At 23.2% G+C, this 19,152-nt stretch overlaps 2 protein-coding genes across 3 annotated transcripts in view; one reads left to right on the forward strand and one right to left on the reverse strand.

Annotated features, from left to right (window-relative positions):
* LOC127282225 (aquaporin AQPAn.G) overlaps positions 1-19,152 on the reverse strand; it is a 43,049-nt gene that overhangs the window by 16,427 nt on the left and 7,470 nt on the right. Inside the window, exons 2-3 of one of the 2 annotated variants that reach the window (XM_051306385.1) lie at positions 13,873-14,061; positions 12,897-13,038 (exon numbers count right to left, since the gene is read on the reverse strand). In XM_051306385.1, the coding sequence (XP_051162342.1) occupies positions 12,897-13,038; positions 13,873-13,968 (238 nt within the window). In that variant the 5' untranslated portion in view covers positions 13,969-14,061. Of the gene's footprint in view, positions 1-12,896; positions 13,039-13,128; positions 13,150-13,872; positions 14,062-19,152 lie in introns of those variants that run through there. The other variant, XM_051306386.1, reaches the window with a different exon arrangement.
* Positions 5,946-8,872, forward strand: LOC127282224 (lysosomal Pro-X carboxypeptidase-like). The gene is made up of 7 exons (XM_051306383.1): positions 5,946-6,238; positions 6,412-6,552; positions 6,716-6,999; positions 7,088-7,245; positions 7,332-7,504; positions 7,670-8,019; positions 8,149-8,872. The coding sequence occupies exons 1-7, from the start codon at positions 6,077-6,079 to the stop codon at positions 8,372-8,374; spliced, it is 1,494 nt and encodes a 497-aa protein (XP_051162340.1). The 5' UTR covers positions 5,946-6,076; the 3' UTR covers positions 8,375-8,872.

A 19,152-nucleotide genomic window follows, 5' to 3' on the forward strand; every position in this document is an offset into this window, starting at 1 on the left:
TATGTATAACTATAGTGTGCCCTGATATTTCAAAACCAATTCAACAAAACTATGAATAGCTCTTTTTGAGAAGAAATTATTTTTATTTTATAATTAATTGAAGCTATTATTTTTTTTAAATTCGTTACAATTCGTTATGTAATATTACTATTTTTTTAATTTTACAAATTATTCTCATGATGAATCAAATAAAATATTCTTTTGAACCAAATAATTTTTATTTGAATCAATTTAACTTTTCTAGACTCAAATAAATAATTGCTAATTATTAATTTTATAATATAAGCGATTAATTATTTTAATCAAATAAATTTTTTTCCAATCAAAGATGCTGCAAACTAAAATTCTTATCGGTCGATTTTTTTATATGAAATCAAGTCTCGTGATAAGCGCATTTAATGGAAAATGTTTTTTTTTTTATATTGACGTGCAGGTGCACGAGTTCGATGTATTGCGACGACCCTGAAAGTGAATTGACCGACTTTCATCTATTACCGGCACTCCTAAAAATAATCATCAATTCCTTTCAATGGGAAAGATCAGTCTTTATACGTATATTCTGCAATTAAATGTCTCATATTAATTAGGGCACCTTTTCTGTACGCAGAGGAAAAAAAAAAAATGCGCCAATATAAACACACGTGCTTCGCACACCAGCAAACAGATGACAAAAAACCGATATATACTTTTTTTCATATTAGATAATATTATATTATTAATATTAAATTATTAATATAAATAATATTAATTAAAATAATTAAAACTATAATTATTAATAATAATAATATAAATTGAAAAAAATTTCTAAAACCGGGAAGATTCGAACGCGCGACGCGTTTTTTAATTATAGGCGCCTTAACGATCACGACCAACGGGAATTCAAAGTAAAAAATTGCTTTACTTTTAAAAAAACACGAGAAAAAGGGGGAAAAAATGATTGTTTCTCAGAGGTGAGAAATAATTAATGCAGTTTTAGGTAATTTACTCTCTTTTTATAAAGAATAGAGCGATAAAATGCGTTTGTAGGGCACTTGGATATGGGAAGTGGTTGTACACATAGTAGAATTGTTATTTCACGATAACGACAATGCCAATTGTTTGCCTCTTACGCCAGCTACATTTTGCGATATATATCTTTTTGACACTCTACTGTATTTGCACCTCATGTGTGCCTCAGGTATATACACTTATTTTAAGAGGCATTTATAAACGAACACCACATTAATAGTTTACTCATATGTCTACATTTTAGTTCTATATATACACTGAAAAAAATAATTTATTTGTTTCAAATAATCGGTTACTTGGCTATTATCAAATGAATATTATTTACCAAATAATTGAATTAAATAAACTGTATTTGATGCAATAATTTCTGTATTTGAAACAAATACAATTTAATTGACTCAAATAATAATTATTTAAAAATATTTATTTAATAAATAGTCAAGTAAACGATTATTTGAATTAAATTTTTTTTCAGTGTACATATATGATACAATCATAAATGAAGAAGAAGGTGTTATAACATATAGTGACTCTTCAAGAAATAGTTTTAGTCTCATGTCCTAATTAAAAATGCTTAATTATTGTCCAACATTTGCGGCTATATATCATACGTAATAGTCAATTGATAATAACTCAATTCATTGAATACCATTAATCACTTCATTCAAATACACTCTCTATAATTATTGTCTAATTTTATAAACAATTTCTAACTATTCATGTATCTATTTTTATTTTTTCAATTTACTATAATTTTTTTATATTTCTTACTTATATATAAATCCAAAACTATTTCAATGGAGATAAAAAAATTTCTCAAAAAATTGAAAATCTTTTTATAAATATAAATGTAAATTAAATTTTATTAATTATAAAATATAAAAATTATTGTATATTGACAAAATTTCTTTGATTCAAATAAATATTATTTTGTAGCAAATAAATATTTATTTGATACAAATATAATTTTTTTTTCCATTCTAAATATTGTAAATATTAACAAAATTTATTATAGTTATTGATAGATAAATAATTTATTGCTATTATAGAAAGTACTATATATAATTTTTTTTCAATTCGATTTAGATTTAATAGATGGATGCATTGAATATATATACGACTTTTCCTTTCACGGAAGATTATAACTTATGAGGATTAGATATATATTTAAAAAAAAACTCAACGATAAAAGTAATGTGCTCAATAAAACGGTTTTATTCAAGCTCTCCATCTCAATTGTAAACTTATAAAAAGAAACCATCAGTTATATGGGCAATTAACATTCTTCAAATTAGCCTATTGCATATATATATATATATATATATGTATATATATATATATATATATATAATAAAGAAACATAAAAAAACAAGAAATAAAATAAAAAAAGTTTTTTGTTAAAAAAAAGTTCAATTAAAAAAAGATTTAGAAGAACAATTAAATAAAAAAAGAGAAACTAGAAAGTATAAAGAAAGATGAGAAAAAAGAAAATAGATCTGTTATTAGATTTTTAGAACGATTTTATAAAAAATAATAATAATAATGTTAAAATGTATTTGAAAAAAAAAAATAGTTGAAAAATTAGTGAAAATTTAATAAATACCCAAAGTCTCTCAAGCCTTACAAATGACTTGAGATAAAATTAACGTTTACTTGTACCTCCTCCTACTACTTACTACTATATATACATATCTCTGAGAATAATTAATGAGGGAAGAAATTAATTTATTATAATCATAATAGTTTAGTGAAATCAGTCCTGCAATGAAAATTTTCTTTGGGAACGAGAACTTAGAAATCTGAATTTATATAGTGTAGATTAAAAAAAAAAGTCTATAAATTATTCACTTTTAGATCTCAAAAGAGAGATAATTACGTTACAATAAAACAATAATTTCATGACACTTTTAATATTTACAATTTCATAATAAAACATTTGGTTTTTATACTTTGTTTAATTAACTATTAAAATTTTTTGAAAAAGAATTCATTTCCTTTCATTTCTAAATAAATATTTAATATTAATTTGCAATTTTTAATTTTTTAAATATATTCTAAATTAACGAATATATAATTTTATTATCTTAAATACAAATCATATTTTTTTTTAAATTTAATTTGTACAATAATTGTATCCGACTGAAAAAAACCAGATTTTCCACGAAAATTGCACACAAATTATCAATAAGGAAAACTTTGTATCAAGTTTATAAATTTATTCAACAAGGATTATAAAGATATATTCAGTAAAATTCATTAAAATTGGATTTAATCGAATCAATTTTAACGATCAATAATTGAACTTTAAATTATTAAATAATTATTTAATATTTAAATTATTATTAATAATAATAAATATGATATAAACATAATAAAATATTATTATCATATTAGTATCTAAATTATCATAGAAATGAAATAAATATTATTTTTCGTCTTTTGACAATTTGCATCAATTTTATGGGAATATTTTTAAAGATAAAAAAAGAAAATGTTCTCAATCGTTGAAGAACATGATTTTGCAATATAACCCATAGAAATCATTTAACCGATAAATTACCATGGCACCAAATCTAGGAAGTCGTATTATAAGAATCGCTTTTCATTGAATGATGCAATTAAATTTATAATATGCGGAAATCCTTTCGACTATTTTCAAATTGAAGAAGCAAACAATTTTTGAACTATTAGGATATATAAGTTTCTTTTAATAGCGCGCAACAAAATTGGCGCACGAGAAAAACGATGAGAAAATTGACTATAGAAAAGAGAAAAAAAAAATAAAAAAAAAAGTGAATGCTTCGAACTTGATATAAAAAAGCCAATTTTTTTTTATTATTATTTTCTTTATTGTTTGAAAATAAATAAATAATAATATTAAATAATTAATTTAATTTGAGGTCCAAATGCAAAAATTAAGTGAAATGAAGATAAAAAAATGGAAATTGTTTATATATATATATATATATATATATATATATATAAAATGCAGGTGTATAATTAGCAATAGCAACAAATTGTTTAGCGAACTGGAGAAAATTTCAAAAGCAAATATGAATACGACATATGAGATATGATTGAAGAGTGTGTTTGTTGTTTTTCCTTTTTTATTCCGAACGGAAGAAGAGCTTATACCTAATAACATGCTAAGTGGGAAGTAACAGGTAAAGTACTTAAACACTACAGATAATTATATGTTTTTGTTAAAAAAAAAAAAATATCGTGAATGGAAAATATAACATGCACGAATCATTTAGTTTCAATACACGTATTGTTACATTAATGTTCAATAAAAAAAAATTATATAACATTTTATATATATATATATAATATACATATATATGTATATATAATTATTGATTATATTATTATTATTTTATATTTTAGGACGTTATTATATTTATTTTCATTTTATGTACTTATAGAATTTAATTTTTCTCTTAATTTTTCATTTTAATCATTTTATAATTTTATAATTGTTAATACCATTTAATAATTATTCATTATATACAATTTATAATTATTTATTAGCACTTTAATATTATTTATAATCGTTCTATAAAAAAAATGTTATTACCTTTTTAAAATTATTTATTGTCATTTAATTACTATTTATGTTCATTTTCTTTTATATTTTTATAATAATAATAATAATAATAATAATAATAATAATAAAAATAATAATAATAATAATAATAATTGTAATACTTTGTATTAAGTACACAATGGAGAAAATAAATCTATATAAAATAAAAAAAAATTATAATAACAATAATATGTTGTATTTTATTATTTCTTAATATCATTAGTTCCATTACTCATTTCTATATAATAGTTATAATATTTGTCTTATGGAAAAAGCACAATTGAAATTTCAAAATCATTTAAATAAAACTTATAATGATTTAAGGTTAAGGTTATCAAGTAACAAGTGGTTTTAAAGAGCAATATACTTATAATTGTAAATTGCAAATGATTTTTACAAGTTTGTATAGCTTTATATTATCGTGTATGTTTTTTTTTATTATTATTATTATTATTATTACACTGACAGCGTTTTATAAAGAGGAATCTACATCTATCAATGATCCGATCACATTATTTGCCATTACATCCTTTCTCTTTGAATTTTTATTATTTAAACAATTCAGTCAATCAAGTATCTCTGAAAACTGATACAGTTTATATTAGAGAATAATTTTTTTTTTAGTTTACTAATATAATTTTTTTTAATTTAAAAAATTATTTCTGAACTTTTTTTTCCATAAACAAATTTTTTATATTTGTTAAAAATTATCACTATTACCATTATTATTATTATTATTATCATCATTAATATTATTATAGTTATTATTTGGTACTATTATAGTATTAGTATTAAGTATTGGTATTATTATTATAAAAGGGATTTTACTATTTTTTGAACAAAAGCCAAAAAAAAATAATTTTTATTTCCATGTAAATATTCTTTTTCTCAAGGCGTCATAAAAATTTACGAGCATGTATTGGCATAATTTTTTTTTCTCTGCATGATGTAAGAAGATAAATATGGTACAAAAATGTTGGAAAAGAAAAATCTTTATAATAATCTTATCTATAGTTTAATGAATAAACTTTTTTTTCTGCATACGAAATGCAAAACGAAAGACAATTGTAAATTTTTTTCCAAAAAAATGTAAAATTTAAAAATTTAGTTAATTAATTTGGACAAGTGTTTATTTGCAATACGTCATTATTTGTCATCGTCATAAGTATAAAATAAAAAGAGATATAAATTATATATATATATATACTATGATGTCAATATAATGTACCTTAAATCGAAATTCAATCTAATCTCTTTTATCATTCGAATCTTATCATTTCTCAGATAATTAATTGCATGGTAACAATCACAAATTTATTTGTATTACTGATACGCTCACATTTTTCAATTATAAAAAAAAGAGAGAGAGAAAGAGAGGAAGAGAGACTGTATGTCAATTTAAGTACAAACGTGTATGTTGTGGTTCCAATATTTTTAATGAAGACGTGAGGTGAATTTTTTTTTTTATTTTTGGTAAAGAAAATGAATATTTATTGGAAGACAATTATTATTTTTTTGCTCTATTTTTTACAAGTAATTAATTCGAAACATTCTTTATTATCTGATCCTATACTATTGTCACGCTCAATTAAAACTGATAATTCTACTGTTTATGAATATAAAACCGAATTTTTCGAAGTACCAGTGAGTAGAAAAAAAAATCTTTATGTGCTGTAATAATTAATTAATTATTATTTAACTATTAAGATAATTTATTTACTATTAATATTTTTTATTTATATCATTTATTATTATTTTTTTATTTATTTATATTATTTATTTATTAAAAATATATTCTTTTTTTGAAATTTAAACAGTTGGATCACTTCAGTTTTTCATTGAATTATACATTTAAATTAAGATACCTGATTAATGACACTTGGCATCAAGGTAATGATGCGCCAATTTTTTTTTATACCGGAAATGAAGGATTTATCGATGTTTTTGCTCAGAATACCGTAAGTGATGCAAAATATTTGTTACATTTATTAATTTAATTTTGTTATTATTATAACAATAATTATTATAATAATTATAATGATATTAATAATTATATAATAATTATCAATAAAATAATATTAATATAATATAAAAAAAAATTATTTTTGCTTTTTTTGACAGGGATTTATGTGGGACATAGCGACAGATTTTGATGCCCTATTGGTATTTGCAGAACATCGTTATTATGGAAAATCAAGACCATTTGATAATGAAACATATTATTCTGATCCAAAATACATGGGATATTTGAATTCGGAACAAGCTTTAGCAGATTTTGTGGAATTAATCACATTTTTAAAAACAAAACCAAACATGAAGAATAGTCCAGTTATTGTTTTTGGAGGATCATATGGTGGTATGCTTAGTGCATGGTTTCGTATCAAGTATCCCCATATTGTCCAAGGGTTTGTTTCTATTTTTTTTTTACAAACCAAAAATTTTGTCCTTACTTTCCAGTTTTCCTAAATTGAAAAGTAATTATTTTCCTTTCAGAGCAATTGCATCTTCAGCACCAATTTTACAATTCACTGGACACACAAATTGTGCAGAATTTGCAAAAATTGTCACGGCAGATTTTCAACGTGCCAATCCAACATGTCCAATTCTCATTAAACAATCATGGGCAACAATAATGAACATTACGTCTACTAGTAAAGATTTTTTGAAGATTTTAATTACTCTCTCTTTTTTTATTTGTAAACTTTTTAAGAAAAAATTTTGTTTTTATTTTCTACAGATGAAGGAATGAAATGGCTTGGAGAAAATTGGAATTTGTGTAAACCATTGACAAATGCAAATGATGTTTCAAATCTAAAAGGTTGGCTAGAAAGTATTTATGATTATTTAGCTATGGTGGATTATCCCTACGAGACGAATTTTCTAACTCCACTGCCTGCCAATCCAATATCAGTGAGTGGCATTTTTTTTTTTTAAAAACATTTATTTACTTGTTACTAGTAAAATTTTGATTATTTGAATCTGAAAATTATTTTTTTTTCAGTATAATATTAAAAATTTTTAATTAACTTCTTAATAATAATTATTAGTAATGATAAAAATTTTTAATCTATATAGGAGGCATGTAAATATCTTGATAATTCAACACTCACTGACAAGGACCTGTTGCTTTCGGTATTCAAAGCAATAAGTATTTTCACAAATTACACTGGAGAAAAAAAATGCAATGGAATTGATGATGCTGCACCACAATTGGGTGCTGATTTTTGGAATTATCAGGCCTGTACAGAAATGGTAATGCCACTTTGTACAAATGGAATTACTGACATGTTTGAACCATATGAATGGAATGAAGAAAAATTTAGTCAAAATTGTTATGATGCTTTTAAAGTTCGACCACAATTTAATAGGATTTGCATGTATTATGGATGTTCCGATCTATCAGCTGCTTCAAACATTGTTTTCAGGTATCTATTTTTAAAATAATTCAATTTATTATTAACTATTGTCTGAAACAATAGCAATCAATTTTGGATGAAATATAAAATTGATGATCCGTTAATTAAAAAACTAAATCTTTTTTTTTTTTTTTTTAGTAACGGATTATTGGACCCATGGTCCGGAGGTGGTGTCAAGGAAAATTTATCATCAACAGCAGTGGTTTATATAATTCCGGATGCTGCGCATCATTTGGAATTGAGAAGTGAAAATCGCAAGGATTCCCTCAATGTACGACAAGCTCGTAATTTTGAAAGAGCATCTATCGCTCAATGGATTAAACAATATCGTGATATGATTTCCAATAAACCTCCGCCCTATTAATTATTCATTATTAATTATTTATAATTTTTTATTACATAATATAATTATTAATAAATAATTATGATGAAAAATTAATGACACTAATAGGGGTATGAGAATTTTTTGATTGAGATAAAATCATTAAATTAAATTATAACGAAAAACAAATTAATTACAAAAAAAACATAATATTAACATGGAAGAAACTTTTAATTCACTTTCCGGAAAATTAAAATTTATTTAATTATAAAAAATTGCTTTACTCTGAAATGACTCAGAAAATGCGAAAAAAATGTATAATATTGAACTTTATAAGTATTCAATAAAAATGTGAGAAAAAAAAACATTGAACTAGAAACAAAAATCAAAAATATAGAAAAAATTTAAAAAGTAGGATCGTTTTTTTTTGAAAATAATTGCAAATATATGCTTAATTTGTTTATATATAAATAAATAATATTCCATAACGTGACTATGGAATTTTTACTACCGCATAAAATTTATAACTATATATATATATATATATATATAGAGATGCTAAAAAAAAATCGTATACAAGATGATACAATAAAGTTACATAACAAAATAATTATCTCTTTTAATAAAAATCGTAAAATCTATTTTTATAATATTCTTTATAGTTTATTAAGACATAACAAACTATAAATCATATTCTCCATAAGTTATTATAATATACATAATGTTCAATGATTTTTACTTATATTTTGAATAATAAATAAATTCTATGTATAATCTTTATTTAATAGGTGTTAACAGATTATTAATTAAATATATATTCAATTAGTTTATTTATTTTTTATTATTTTATAATTTTTTTTATATTATTTTATTATCATTATTTTTTATAATTATTAAAGTTATTATTATTTTCGAATTTAAAAAAATCATTTTCACAGAATTTTTTCAAACTACCTTTAAATATATTTAGCAGATATTTTGTGACAATATTATATGAAATTTCGCAATGGTATACCATTGGAAAAACATAAAATGGTATATAAACTGTACTTGCTTTTTTTTTGTTAACATATATTATTTACTTTTATTGCAGGGCAAAAATAATAAATGTGTAAATATTCAAAGGACAAAAAATTATATTCAAACATACAGTTGTAACAGAACATTGTTTTGAAAGACATGAATAATTTTTCTCAGATTATGGTTATATATATATATGTTTCTAGAATGTTTGCACGATTTCACAAATATATATATATATATATATATATATATATATATATATATATATATATATATGAAACATAAAATGTGTTCTCAAGTATAGATAATAATAATCATCAGTGGTAAAAACTGTTATAATCAGACAAGAGTCATATATTTTTGTTATAGTCGCGTTTAAATTCAACATGAAATTCATATTTCATTATAAATTTTCTTTTTTTACATAAAATAATTTACGTTTTTTCAAACTTTTTTATTTTTCCAAATTATTTTTTACTAAATTATTATATAATGTTTAATGTACTAATTGGGAATTTATTTTATTTATATTATTATTATTTTATACTTAAAAAAAAAAGTTTTAACAAAAAGTAATTATTATATTATTTATATTTAATTAGCAATTTTTTAACAGTATTAAATTAAAAAAAAATTTTAACCTTAATTTAAAATAAATAAATAAATTTTTTTTATTGTAAAACAATGACACATGTTTTAACACTTTTCTTAGCAATAAACTTGTAAATACCAATTTCTATACTGATACTATTGAAGTACACCTATGATTAATTTGAACATTTTATTTATATGTTCAAAAGACTCAGGATAATTGTTAGCGATTTATGGATAAAATACAATGTAGGTACATTCATCATCTTTTCTATATTAATTATTATAATTTCTCAACTTTTAATTACTTTGTAGAAAGTGGAACGTGAAAGAAAAAGGATCTGTTTTATCGCAGAAAAGTCATCTGCATTCAAATTATTATATTATAGCAAAAAAAAAAAAAAAAAAAAAAAAAAAAAAAAAAAAAAAAATGTTACATTCCTATTAATTATTTTCAAATTTAAAATATTTTTTTTTCAATGCAGTAAAAGATAAAAACCGTAATTTTTTTTTTTTAAAGAATTTTTTTCGCTTATCTGAGAAATTCTTTACAGAAAGAACATTTTTGTTTTAAAATATATTTTCACATAATGCCTGTGATTTAACAGATATGATATTTAAAAAAAAAAATAAAAATAAAAATGTAAAAGGAGATTTTTACATTGTGTGTTGAATATCTAAAGCAAATTTTTCAAATTCCTGGTAGTGTTTACAATAAAATTTCAATTACCGATGAATATCTTGAAAATCTGCTTTGAATAAGAATATTTCAGCCTATATATAGTGAATGAAAAATAAGTGAAGCGCGAATGTACCATACATTCATCACATCCGGTAAATCTTAAAAAATTTTAAATAAGAAACTTAGTATTCTTTGGTTTATTCTTTTTTTTATCATTTTACACATAAACTAGTGACTCAAGCTAAATTATAAAATTTTTAACACGAGTAATGATTTCTATTTTTTGTAATTTTTTTTAAGTTTTTAAATTCAAAATAAAATGGAAATTATAAAAAAATAGTAAATGTTATAAATAGATATTGAGATTGTTATATTGTTATAATATATTGAGATTTAAAAAATTAGAAAGAGTTTTTTTCTCACATTTTGATATGAATTTTTATCGAAAGAATAAAATTATTTTTCTACTAATAATTTTTTTTTTTACAATATATGTTTATATTTTTATAAATATAAAAAATAAGAACAGAGCACACCTGACATCTTCAGACTCAATTGACAACTAATTACCCATTGAAAATTTACTCTTTGTTGATAAGGAAGAGACTGACATTAATAAAAAAACAAAAAATTTGATTTTATATTTTATAATTATTATATTATAATAATATTATAATAATTATTATATTGTAATTAGTATATAATTATTTAATTATTTTTCAGAAAAATTTTTAAAACATGGAACATTTACATTATGTATGTTTAAATAAAAAAATTTTCAATTGTTTGCTATTATTATTAATAGTAATTAATTAAAAGATTAATATTGTTATTATTATCATTGTTACCATACAAAAAAAAGATAAGAATTTTTTCAAAATATGTTAATAAACTCAACAATAAGTTGGAGAACAATTTCTCGAGATATTCTAGATGACAGGTGTTTTCCGTTAGTATGCATTTAAGGAAATGTCTAAATATGACTTATTTACAGACGTTCTCTTTGCAGTCATTAATTAACTCAAGTAATAATAATGTCAAGAATACTGACAACAATAACACGCGTATTTTCATTAATTTTTATAAATTATTGTACTTTTATTACAATTAATTATAAGTTTTTTATAAATCTATTTCAGAATTAAATTTTCGAATTGTAATTTATTATTATTACTATTATTACTATTATTATTTTATTTTATTATTATTTTTTTTTTAAATGGTGAAATAATTTTTAATGATTAAAGATAAAATAATTAGTTGAATTAAGCTTTAAGAAGATGCGGGGAAAATGCGATGAATAGAAAAGATAAATATATGTAAATTGTAGAGGATTTTTTTCCATATAAAATGAAAAAAAAAACGAAAATTCCCCCCCAAAGAGGAAGAAAATTGCAGCTGCAACATTGCTTCTTTGGCTATATATAGTTGAATGCTTCTAGGATAAATGTCTAGTTCTCAGTAGATAATTATATCAATTGATCGGTAGTGAATCACTTTTTCAAGTGAAGAAGAAGAATCCTAAACCAGGTTTTCCCAAGATTCCTCCAATAACATTTATTACTTCTAATAGGACTCCGCGACTTGTTTCTTTATATATATATATATATATATATATATACGTATAACAAAAAAAAACCTTCTCGGACGCACATTATTTACGATTTTTTTCCGCGCTAACAATACAATTATTTTCACTCATTATTATATTTTTATGCCAATTAAAATATTATTTCTTTTATATTTCGGTATCATTACACTGAAAAAAAAATGCATTTTATTCAAACACTTGATTACTTGAATATTAACAAATAAATATTTAATTTGAACCAAACAATTGAATTCAATAAACTGTATTTGAACCAATAATTTTTGTATTTGAAAAAAATACCATCTCAAATAATATTTATTTGATAATAGTAACCGATTATTTGAATCAAATATATTTTTTTTTTTCAGTGTATTATTGATACGAAATTCATTTTCAAAAAAAATTACTTGTTTCATGTATTTTTAAATAATTTAAGAAAAATACTAAAACAACAAGGATAAAATATATTGAAAATCATCGTAACCATTTAATATATTTTTTTTTTCGAAAAAAAAATATAAAACAATTACAATCCTTTTTGCGCAATTCTCGTACAATAAAAAGGACGAGATTTTGCCTATTTTGGTCAAATAAAATTTTCATTTATGGATGTAACGCGATAACAATTAATAATTTGTAATTAAAATGAGAAAAAAGAAAAATAAATAAAAACTCACGTGCAGAATTTTTACGTGCATCACCTTCACTCTCGTTGTCTTCAATATTTCCTTGAGCAACAGTAACTTCACTTTGATTTGTAGTATAACCTTCCGGATATACTGTGGAAACATTCATAGCACTTTTCTTTATTTGGCGCCCCTTAAAAATAAATAGAAAAAAAAATTTTTAAATTTATAATTTTACAAAATTTACAATAATTTAATTATTAATTACTTGAATATACATTACCATCATTTATATAGTATTTTTAAACAAAGATCTAACGCGAGTTCTTTTTGAAAATCAACTTTATAACTTCGAAAAAAAAACAATTACTCCGTCAAATTAAAATGATAAGGAGTGTTTTTGAAAAAGAAAAAAAAACGATTCGATAGCTCATTAAATTCTGCGCATAAAACGACTTAATGATAGTAATGTAAATTCAACAATATAAGAAAAATTTCAATTCTTTGATTTATTTTTAAATAAATAGAAAGTATTATTGTGTCATTAATTTATGTGAATCAATAAAAAAAATAAAAAATGATATGGAATACGCATTACGAGAAAGATTTAATATAAATTCCAACATGCATTGTTTTTTTTATCTACTTAATTATATTTCAATATTTTTCTCAGAAAAAATTAGAAATATTTTTATTAATAAATACAAAAGCATCGAAATGAAAATTTATTTATCTGCAAAAAATCTAATCGCAAACAAAATTTGTAGGAAAAATATTTGATTTAAATAATCGATTACCTGACTGTATTATTAAATAAATATTTATTTGATATTAAATAATTATTGTTTAGAGTCAATAAAATGGTATTTGTTTCAAATACATAAATTATTGGTTTAAACACAGTTTATTTAATTTAAATAAAAATTATTTTTTTTAATAAATAATAAATAAACAATAAATAAATATTTTTTCCAATTAATGATAAGAATTAAAAAACAATAAAAAAAAAAATAAATAAGTTACTCACCTTGGCGAATACGGGGATGTTTGATTGTGAATTAAATTCAAGAAACTCGCGCCAAAGTTGAAGATATGAGCGCCGTTTCTTAACTGAGGGAGTCATTCTTTCAATTTCTTAAAGAGGGTATTAATAGCACCCTCTTTTTCAACCCTTAGATCGACTGCACATTGTACCTTGCACATGAGACATTTTCACCTGAAATGAAAAAGAAAAAAAAATTATTATTATTATAAATAATATAAAATAAAGCATTTATATTATGATTTTTAAAATGATTTCAATAGCGTGACGAGTAACTTGAAACATTTAACCTTGATAAATTGCTATCAACAAATGTATATAAACTAGACATAGACCTTTATTTTCCATTTGTTTGTTTTTCTGCATTCATTGTGTTTGCATGACGACAAACTATGTACAATAGTTTCAGAAGGGGGATTTTTTTTTTTTTTTTTTAGATCACTTTCTCATAATAAGATATCGTCTATATAATTATCCTTTAAGTGAATTTTATTGAAATCATAATTTATAAACAAATAAATTGTGAAACGAAATTTAGTTTTTTTTTCTTCTAAAGAGAACGAATAAAAAAAGAAGTCATTAAAAAAAATAATTTTTTTTTATTACCAAGTTCATCAAATTTTAATAAGTCATAAAGGAAAAATATGGGTGCGTCTTTTTAATGAACATTGTGCTTCGACACGAGACATAAATGATATATTGCATATTATTACTATTTATTACAATTAGTTAATTTTATAATTGACAATGTTAAAATAATTAGAAAATTATTATATAAAATTGTAAAAAAAAAATAATTTCGTAATAGATTTATTTATTAAACAATATTGTCTAAATGTAATATTATTAATTAATTAATTTGCGATAAGTGAGCAAATAAAATTATTCTAACATTAAAAAAAAACCCGGTAATATCACGTTCTCTCTTTATTTCACACTACAGAATTATTAGACGTGTATTTCTGGTTTAGGTACAAATTATTTTTAGTTCCCCCAAAAAAGTAGTTCATATACAAAATTATGTCCAAAGTACCTCAACAGGAAAATTTCCATCAAAAATAATTGCTTACCTTTCGTTACATATAATGATTTGTAGACTCTATTCGTGACACACATTTTATAAATATAACTATAAAAAATTTCGAATGTTGACACAAAGAAAATAAATATTCTCATAAAAAAAAATCAAATTACTATTTCGGGAAAATAGAAATAAATAAAAACTAAAAAGAAATAATAGTTACATTAAATATTATTAATCCCTATAAATAAAAGTAAATTATTCCTTCTGGACTGGTTACCATGGTAACCAATGGGAGTGAGAGAAACAGATTATTTTTCTTATTCTCTCACTCCAGTGTGTTACCATGGCAATACGAGCATACCCTAACCTACAAAGTTGAAGTCACCTGATTGGTCAAAATAGCGCGCGATTATTTGAAACAAATTCACTTTTATAAGTTATGTTCTAAACAAATATCGCGAAATTAAGAATTATTTTTAGACAATCATTGATTCTGATTTAAACATCAATTCATTGCAAAAAAAAAAAAAAAATTTGCTAATATATTTGGTTATACACGAAAATTTCGAGTGTTTTGTCTTGAGGACTTTAGCTTGACCTCGACCGAAGGAGCGGCCAGTCATCGACTCAAGATTTCCGGTCATCGTGACCGGAACGACATGCATGCACTTCCTCCTTGAAAAAGATCGCACGTACGATATTATTTTTAACTAGGTCAATCTCTTATAGGGTGGTAAATTGTCCTTGGACTTTTGTGTATAATTCAAAAATAATTTCAATTTTCGATTAGAATATTTATATTCTCTTCTCGAGGAGAATGTAAATTGCTTTTTTTCAACAATAAATTTCTTATCTTATTTAAAACAATAATAAAAATAAAACAATTCGAAACTAGTGGACGAGAAAATAAAATTATGTAAAACCAAAATAATTTCATATCGAATTAAAATAATTAAAATTGTTTTAAAAATAATCTGCGTACATTTTTTTTCTCATTTTATCTGCAATATTTGTCTTCGTGCTTGAAGCAAATAAATTAAATCAACACCTTGCATTTTAGTCTTTAATTATCGGTTATGTTTCTTTGTTAAACGCAAAACTGAATTCACGTGCTTTGAAGAATTTATAAATATTATTGTAATTTTAAATTAAGCTGAAAATTACTATTTTTGGAGAAATTAAAAAAAATGTTGGTTACTATTTGCTTTAATTAGAAATAATTTTTAAAATAATTAAAACAGAATGGTAATGTCTGAAAAATTTAATTTTCTTATAACATTCTTTTCTTTTTCAACTAATTAATCAATTCACAATTTATATGTGCATCAAAGGTTAATATTACCGCAAAATGGTGAGCTCGCGTGCAGATAAACCCGTGACAATTAGCATTCGTGAGTTATAAATAATAAAAGAAAAATCATTTTCTCATTCCATCAGTAAAAAAGGATCGATTCACTAAATATCCCTTTTTTTTAATTATTAAATTTTCTATTTCGGTATAAATATAATATTCTTTATTTCACCCTTCTGTAATCATAGAAAGATTGCTTATCAAAAAAGAAATTTTAATTCATGAAAGAAATAAAGATTTATCAAGCAAACGAAATCTTATCAAAAATTTACATTTTTAGAAAAAAAAATTTTTTTTAATACAGAATATGAAAGAAAAAAATGATAAAGTGCTACCTAAGGGGGGACATTATCACACCTTGGTTGTTAATGCGACGGTACAGAAATCATCTCAAATATTGAAAGACAAAATATTTTCTTACATAATTTACAACAGCTTCTCTCTTTCAAATATAAAGATAAACCTTGTCTAATCAGTTTTCGAGACCTTGGTTAGGCATAATTCAATGATATAATAATAAATGTTTAAAACGTTTATAAATGCGCATCATGAAGAGATTAGGGTTGAATTTGATGTGAAGCGGCTGTTTGAAAATGACGGGTTTATAACTGGATACAAAACAGTTAACTATAAATGTTATTTTGCATCAATTTCTACGAATTTCTATATTATGTTTTTAATGCACTTCAATATACATATATATGCATGATCTTATCAGGGATGTGAAAAACAAGAAGAGACCTAATGCTGTAAGCAGATATAGTGATTCAGAAATTTAAGATTCGATATTTTCCAACCAAAAGAAATTAATGTATTTTAAAATTTTTTGTTATTTATCAAAGAAATTACTGCAAGTGAACCATATATTTTGGATAAGATGTGAATGAAACAAAAGAAAACACTCTCGAAAGCACGAGCTATAAAAACAAAATACTGTTTCTAAAGATTTAAGCGAGCATTGCCAAGGTCTTAACTTGTAGATACGGTTTGTGCACCGTTAAATTTACAGCCGAAGGCATATAACACTAACGCAACTACTCCTACTCCTTGTTGCACAATTCTGAAAAGTCAGAAGATAATTATTCTGGCTATCGCACTAAAACTTATTTCCAGTACGTACAACCTGCTCTCTCACGGGTCGTCCATTTCTCGATTTCTGCCTCTCGGGCGGAAGTCCCGTTAACGAACAGGCGTACTTCCTGGCTTCCATTTAGTTTTTTTTTACGAGTCATTTTGCTTTTTTTCTTGCTCATTTTCATGGCAACAATCATAATAGTGGAAATCGCAAAAAAAAAAATTAGATTTCGAAACAAGGTGTAATGCAGCATGAGAGAAAGTAAATTATTCATTAGAGAATAAATTCAGATAAATGCAAAAGAGAATGTTAAAGCTTCGAAGATAATAGCACCTAATAGTGATGATGAGACATAAAGTAATTGATGTTAAAACAGCGAGTTGTTTCATGAATGAAAACATAATTAATGACTTTGAAATCGCATTTATTATACACATGTCATAAGCCACACCTCCACTCGTTGACTTATGTCACTTTCTGTCGTTTCTGACAACTAGATTAACAGAATTATTATTTATCATTACTAGTGATTGTAAATTTACGAAAAATTTTTAAGAAAACTCGAAATTCGTTATAGAAGAATTAATAAATACTAGATTATAGTTAAAATCAACCACTAAAAAATTAATCTAACAAATGAATTTTGTTACGATTAGTAAGATTCTGATTTAGACCATTGATCATCAGGAAGCATCGAATGATGTATTATTGTTATTGAGAAACATTCCTAGATAATAAGAAGTATGAATTGTTGAGAAATTATTGTAGATTAAATGTTATTACTGTATACGATAAATGGAAAATGATTTACATAAATATATTGAATCACCATCTTATTTAGGAAAAAAATAAACTAAAACTATATAGTTATTTCCATCCATTTGAAATATAAAATAACGACACACCTAAATTGAAAATGTTTATATATGGAGTATTCTGATAACTTAATCCTGATACAAATCGGTTAAAGTATCACAATAAGTTACAGATACCAATGAAGTAAGTATAATGTACCGTTAAAATTGGCATTTCTCCTCCGAAAATTTATTTCCCATTGTCATGCTTTTGTTATATGGAATTCTCGTGCGAGTGTTTGCCATTCCTTTTTACGCTTCATTACGCGTTAAATGTATATATATATATAATTTGAAAGAACCGTTCAAATTTAATATCTAAGAAAATTGTAATTATTTTTGATTTCTTTTCTAGCCAATGGCATCACTGCATAATATATAATTGTGACAATAACATTTTAATTAAACGTGTTGTGAGAATGTCTCATCACTTCTGAAATACCTTTCGTAAACTTAAATAAAAAATTGGAGAAATAAATTAATCTTTTGTGGAAAAATTTTAAATTACTCGAGTGAGGTGTTTGCAGTGAAAAAAAAGTCTGATTATTTTAACCAGAAAGAATGATTAATATACTGCTGGTATTTTTTAAAGTACCCCTGAATTCTGGATGATTTAACTAGAATTCTGATTATCAGAACTTTCTGCTAAGCAGTAGTCATGTGGAAAAAAGAATTCTACTTGTTCTAACAACACTACTGCTAAACAGAAAGTTTTAAATATCAGAATTCTAGTTAAATCAGCCCGAATTTTGTTTATCAGAACTTTTAGGTAAGCAGCAATCTTGTTAAAACAACCAGAATTCTGGTTAATTCAACTAGAATTCTGATTATCAGAACTTTTCTGCAAAACTGTAGTTTTGATAACAAACCAGAATCTGGTTATCAGAACTTTCTGCTAAGCAGTATTTTTATTAAAACAACCAGAATTCTGGTTACTTTAACCAGAAAAGTATAAAGGTAC

The sequence above is a fragment of the Leptopilina boulardi genome, unplaced genomic scaffold (genome assembly GCF_019393585.1).
Source record: "Leptopilina boulardi isolate dan_hultmark-lab unplaced genomic scaffold, ZJU_Lbou_2.1 LbouV2_291, whole genome shotgun sequence".
Lineage (NCBI taxonomy): Eukaryota > Metazoa > Arthropoda > Insecta > Hymenoptera > Figitidae > Leptopilina > Leptopilina boulardi.

Excerpts from the sequence above, each read along its gene's own strand:
- LOC127282224 (XM_051306383.1), top strand. The coding sequence starts at position 6,077 with ATGAATATTTATTGGAAGACAATTATTATTTTTTTGCTCTATTTTTTA. Across the intron at positions 7,000-7,087 it reads TATCCCCATATTGTCCAAGG|AGCAATTGCATCTTCAGCAC; the intron begins GTTTGTTTCTAT and ends TTTTCCTTTCAG. Across the intron at positions 8,020-8,148 it reads GCTTCAAACATTGTTTTCAG|TAACGGATTATTGGACCCAT; the intron begins GTATCTATTTTT and ends TTTTTTTTTTAG.